At 36.3% G+C, this 5608-nt stretch overlaps 1 protein-coding gene across 1 annotated transcript; it reads right to left on the reverse strand.

Moving 5' to 3' along the window:
* Window positions 1–537: 537 nt before the first annotated feature.
* Window positions 538–5281, reverse strand: LOC111996136 (UDP-glycosyltransferase 83A1). The gene is made up of 2 exons (XM_024028086.2): window positions 4762–5281; window positions 538–1553 (listed from the first exon to the last, which is right to left on the reverse strand). Exons 1-2 carry the CDS (start codon window positions 5240–5242, stop codon window positions 679–681), a joined length of 1356 nt encoding a protein of 451 aa, XP_023883854.1. The 5' UTR covers window positions 5243–5281; the 3' UTR covers window positions 538–678.
* Window positions 5282–5608: the final 327 nt, after the last annotated feature.

Genomic DNA, 5608 nt, shown 5'->3' on the forward strand with positions numbered 1-5608 from the left:
ACAAATCTATGCATCTATGTTCACCACACACAAAAATGCCATCCACAAGGTCCAATAAAATGGAATACTCAACGCTTAACTAGGCTTAGCATTCCAAGTCCACACCCCCCCCCCCCCCCGGTCCCAACCTTTTTTTTTTTTTTTTTTAAAATTCCGGTCAAATTGAAAATATTTAAAGGTGCAATTTTTGGTTGTTTAAGTGAATTAAGAGTGTTTTGAGGGAAAGATAGGCGACCTTTTAATGCAATTTTTCTTTATATTAACAGAAAGTAAGAGAGCAAGACTTTTAATTGAAGAGCAATGATATAAAATAAAATAAAGAAAAACATTATTGGAACCTTTCAAAATGGTTTTAAAAAGGTGAACGGGAGTTGAAATATTTTTTTGAGGAAGTAAATAATGCGTTGGAACTTGGATACAAGACGGATGGATCTATTTAATGGTGCATGGCTTACAGCATAATTCTTTCTATGAATGTACCAATTTTATTTTGATTATAGCCAAAATTTGTAGATTAACATCATTCCCAAACTTTATTATTCTGGGCAACATTATATGAGTTACATTGGGCTACCTCAGGGACACTCTGGTGTCAATATTAAAGCTTTATCAATTTCTTCTATATGCCAATACTTCATGGAAGGGGATTTCAACTTCTACTGCATATCACGTGCGGCTTTATGCCTTTAGCCATTGGATGAAGTTGTTGAAATTCTTTGAAGACTGACCATTATCTGATATATTATTCATCAACATTTTCTTAAGTTCCAAAGATCTTGCTCTTATGCTTTCATCACCATGTAGTTGATCCACCTTCCTCTTGACTTCTTCCCGCAATACAATTCCATTTTCATCTAGCTCAAATCCTAGTCCAACCTTCCAAACGTCACAAATGTAGATCCGGTCAAGGAATTGATCAGCAAAGTAAGGCCAGCACAAGAAAGGTACCCCATTGCTTACACCTTCTATAGTAGAATTCCAACCACAATGGCTAATAAAACAAGCAATGGAAGGGTGATTTAAAACCTTAGTTTGAGGTGCCCAACCTACGATCTTCCCCCGAGTGCCTTGAATTTCATTTGTATATGCAGTTCTTGACCAATCAACGATATCTGGACGTACCACCCAAAGGAAAGGTCTATTGGTAAGCTCAAGACCAAGAGCTGACTCTTGGAATTGAGTTGGTTCAAAAACTGTAAAGCTACCAAAGGCAACATACAAGACTGAGCAGTGTGGTTGCTGATCGAGCCAGTTTAGGCATGAGTGATCTACTTGCCAAAATTGTCCCACTGAACCTTCAATGTGTTCGCTTGACATCAATGGACCAATTGGTAGGAGCTTTGGAGCCAAAGAAAATGTTACAGGCTCGAGTTCAGGAACTGTGTTGCAAAGCCACCAATCTCCGAACTTCAAATTTTGCATGTATTGTAAGGTAAATTTGAAGATAATCTTTTGACAAGTTGAATCACCTATACGAATCCAAGGAATATAGGCTGTGTCCATGACAGGCATGCCTGGGAGTGGTTGAATCATCTGTCTTTGGGTTGGGATTCCTGCAAGGCAAACAAAGAAATCAAGTGCTACTGATCACATTAATTGACTAATTGGATCATCACTACTACTAATATTTCCAAAGACACCCTTAGCATGATGAAATATTGTTAGGGTTTTAGCCTTTTAGACCCCAATTGTGATTACTTTAACCAATTCTTAGCCAAGTGAAAAATTAGATTAGTTATGTTCCAAATATGAATTAGTAAACATCAAATGATTACCTAGGAAAATCAATAGAACAAAACATCCCACAATAAAAACCTAAGGGGATTTAAAATTACAATCCCAAGGTATATAGATCCATTAAAATTTAATTGAAATTTGTACTATAGGCTACCCTAAATCTATTGTTACCTCATGTAGTACTTATTAACATGACCACATGTAACTCCAAATCCATTAACTCTTCTTTTTTGGATCTATTGCACTTGAATGTCCACACAACTTTGAGTCTACCTCTCAATGATTTAAACCAAGAAAATGAATGTAGACTGGATGCAGGAAATTCACTTTATCATTGAATCTTCAATACGAGTAAATAATTGGTTGATGCTTTAAGAGAGCTTGGAAAATTCTTAAGATGTGTGTTAAAAAATAAATAAATAAATAACAGCTCTCAAAAAGTCCTAAAAAACATGCTCTAGGGTTGTTTATATAGTATATAGAGTTGAAGTGCATGTAATCCTAGATCAAACAGGTAAACAGAAAATCCTTCAAATACAAACTACACAAATCCTGATCAGTTGATATTTCTAGTTCGACTGGTCAAGTTAAGTAAAACTCAATAGATCGAGTTGTGTTGAAATGTAGTGCAATAACAGTTATGTTTTTGAGATCCTTGAGTCTTTCACAGCTTTAACTTGTCTTGTTCTTTGATATATTTTCAATATTAAACCAAGACTAACAAAGATTCTAAGTGTTACAATTGTTCACAGTTTGTCAACACAATTCTATGGATGTAACAAATACCATATAACTTGATAGTATTCTTATGTTAAGGATGATAAATTATCAATTGTTCGAAAACCTTAATTCCTTAATTTATTAGGAAATAATGAATTTAATCTAACATTTCTCTGTTATGTGTAGGTCTAAATTGCCCTTTTTAAGTAGGATTGAACATGTGAGAATTTTTTAAATGGGAGGTAAGATAGAGATATGGTTTGAACTTAAGACCTCCCAATTTGATTAAAAAAATTGTCAAATTTAATCAGATACCTCTTTTTACCCCCCCCCCCCCCCAAAAAAAAAAGATTCTTTGTGGATTATCATGTTTATTTTGCTTACTACCAATGTTATTTGGGTCACGAGTTTGGCTTATATGTGGTAAAAACTAAAAGGCATAAATAAAGACTATCAAGTATGATTAAAATATAGTTCACACCAAGTTAGGGTTTGAGTTTTGTTGAGCTGGGGTGCAGGCATCTCATGGTTAGTTAATTGGTCTCTTCGAACACATGAACTAAGCTCATAATAGAATTCATTAACCAAGTTCAAAAAAAAAAAAAAAATTTGAATCAGATCCAAAAATTTCAAAGTACTAAAAGAATCATGAGTCTCCATATAAATTTGGTTGCTATGTGTCACACTCCGTTATCTGCTCTAGCTATTGGATTTTTCCTTTCAATTTGGACTAGAAAAATTAGTGCATGCCAACATAGATATGACAAGGATATGGTAAAATTAAATATACACTATACCAAAAAAAATATATTATATTAGATATACAAAGTCCTCATCTTAACTAGTCAAATCCCAAATATGTTAAATAACTCTAATTTAATTTCATTATTTCTAATCCTACCTAGGTGCAAAAAAAATAATAATAATCTTACTTGTAGTTATGGGTGTCCACGACTCTAGTTTGGTCAGATGGGAGGTCAACTTGTAACCAACCTGAATGGATTGGGTTCCACAATACTGGACCGATTGTCGATTTAAATTGAACAAGTATCAATGAAGAAGATAAATTTGGGGGTGGTATCAACGAGGCACAACAATTCCACAAACTTTGGGTGGCAACAGATGGTGAAGGAGAAAGGGCATCGGTGAGGCATAACAAATATGGGTTGACATTGCTGACGATGATTGCAAATTTGGGGGGTAGTGGTGGCAAAATGGAGGAGGGAAGATGCCTTTGGTTGTTCGAATCATAAAATTGGTTGTTTGGCACCAAAATTTGACATCTGATCAATTTGATTTTGGTCTAGTACGTACATTGAAAACTGCAATCATCCAAAGGAAGTTGTCAAAACCATTAGAACCTTGTCGGTCTAGGTCGGGCTGGTTGGTGGAATATATGGATACCGCTTGTAGTGCAACAATTGTAACTTTAAGTTTGCTTAGTTTAAGATCTAAAAATTATAAAAGACATAGTTTTCCTCCAAATTAGTTTGAAATAAAGTTCCTACAACCTACTATGTGGCACCTCAAAATATTATTTACATGTATTTTTATACATTACCTACTTAATAATTAATCATGTGATTTATATAAATGATTTAATAAATTATGTGATTTAATATGTGGCCAACTGCATCATTCTTGCTGCCAACAGATGCATTATTCTTTCAGCACTATTATGTATTAAAATAGGACAAATAGCACTAGGGGTGTCCACCTGTCAAACCCAACTAATCCAGCCTGAAAACTTGCTAACCTGACGCCGATGACGGTTAGCGGCGAGTCTCCGCCCCCAAAACCCAAGACCGGCGGGTCGGTTGGCGGGTCTGAGTATGGAAAACCAATTTTCAACTGACCTGACCGTCTACACATAAAAAACTAGCCATTCTCTACCGATTGGAGTGGTTGGCCGGTCTTTTTTTGTCCGATTTGTCGAAATTCGGCTAGATCTCATCGAGATCTAGCAAAAAACAACGGAATTCGGCAAAAACCAACTGATTTTTGCAAAATCCGACAACATTCACACAGTCCAAACTTGACCGAAAATAGATTGGGAATCGAAGACATTCGACCACCCAAACCGCCTCCTTCTATTGGTCGCGACATGTCTAGGTATGGGAGACCCAACTGATTGGGTTAGTTCTGGGTTGGGTACAAATCCGACCCAGACCAACCCGTGGACAACCCTAAACAACACATTTGAAAAAACATATGCATGATCATAAAATAAAATTATTAAAAAAAAAAAAAATGCATACATGTTCAAACTAACATGAAGATCAAATAGAATAACAATTATCTTACCATCAGAATTTATAATGCCATCATCAAGCAGCCTTGGGATGCTGAATTGCAAGGCAAGCGAAGCTGCTGTCCCAGGCCAGAAGAAAGCTCTTTTAATTCCAATCTTAATGCCAACTTCACTGGCCCACCCCATACCTGCAGCATCGGCTATTATACAACTGATCTTGTCATCACCATTTGAAGCATTAATATAGTTTATGAGCTCCTCAAGCTTCTCATGCATGGTGCGTAACATAGCTTCACATAACTTGCCCAACTCATTTCGGTCATCCTCAGGACCCAATCCATCTGGGATAGACACCAAACTAATGTTTGAATCCATGAGACTGTCCAACGCACCCACAACACGGTTGTGGTTGAAGTCTGTGTTTACAAATGTGATTTTGAACCCATGCTTCGCTATTTTTCGTGACAAAAGCATCAAGGGGTTCACATGGCCTTGTGCTGGAAATGGCAAGACTAGAATATGTGCCATGGCCATCTCTCTCTCTCTCTTTGCTAGTATTGCGTTTGTGTCCGAGTCCCCTAGAAGATAGACGATTGATAGTATATGGACACTAAAAAAACAATTTTTGTAAAAGCAAATTCAAACTTGATCTTTGGGGCCTGTACCAAGTGCAAATATTTTTAAGACCACATCCTTCTTACAATTTGGAGACGTGTTCGTATAGTATCAATTCAGTGTACTGTGCATTAAACCATGCCTATCTTCTCACAATTATTTGCTACAACTTGCATGTTCCTCGTACTAAGTGACAAAAAACTCGTACATAAACCTTTTACACAAGTCTACAATAATCTATGAATGAATTCCCTTTGATTGTCATTGTCCGTTCATTGCTGGAAA

Source organism: Quercus suber, unplaced genomic scaffold (assembly GCF_002906115.3).
Source record: "Quercus suber isolate HL8 unplaced genomic scaffold, Cork oak 2.0 scaffold_141, whole genome shotgun sequence".
NCBI classification, from domain to species: Eukaryota; Viridiplantae; Streptophyta; class Magnoliopsida; order Fagales; family Fagaceae; genus Quercus; species Quercus suber.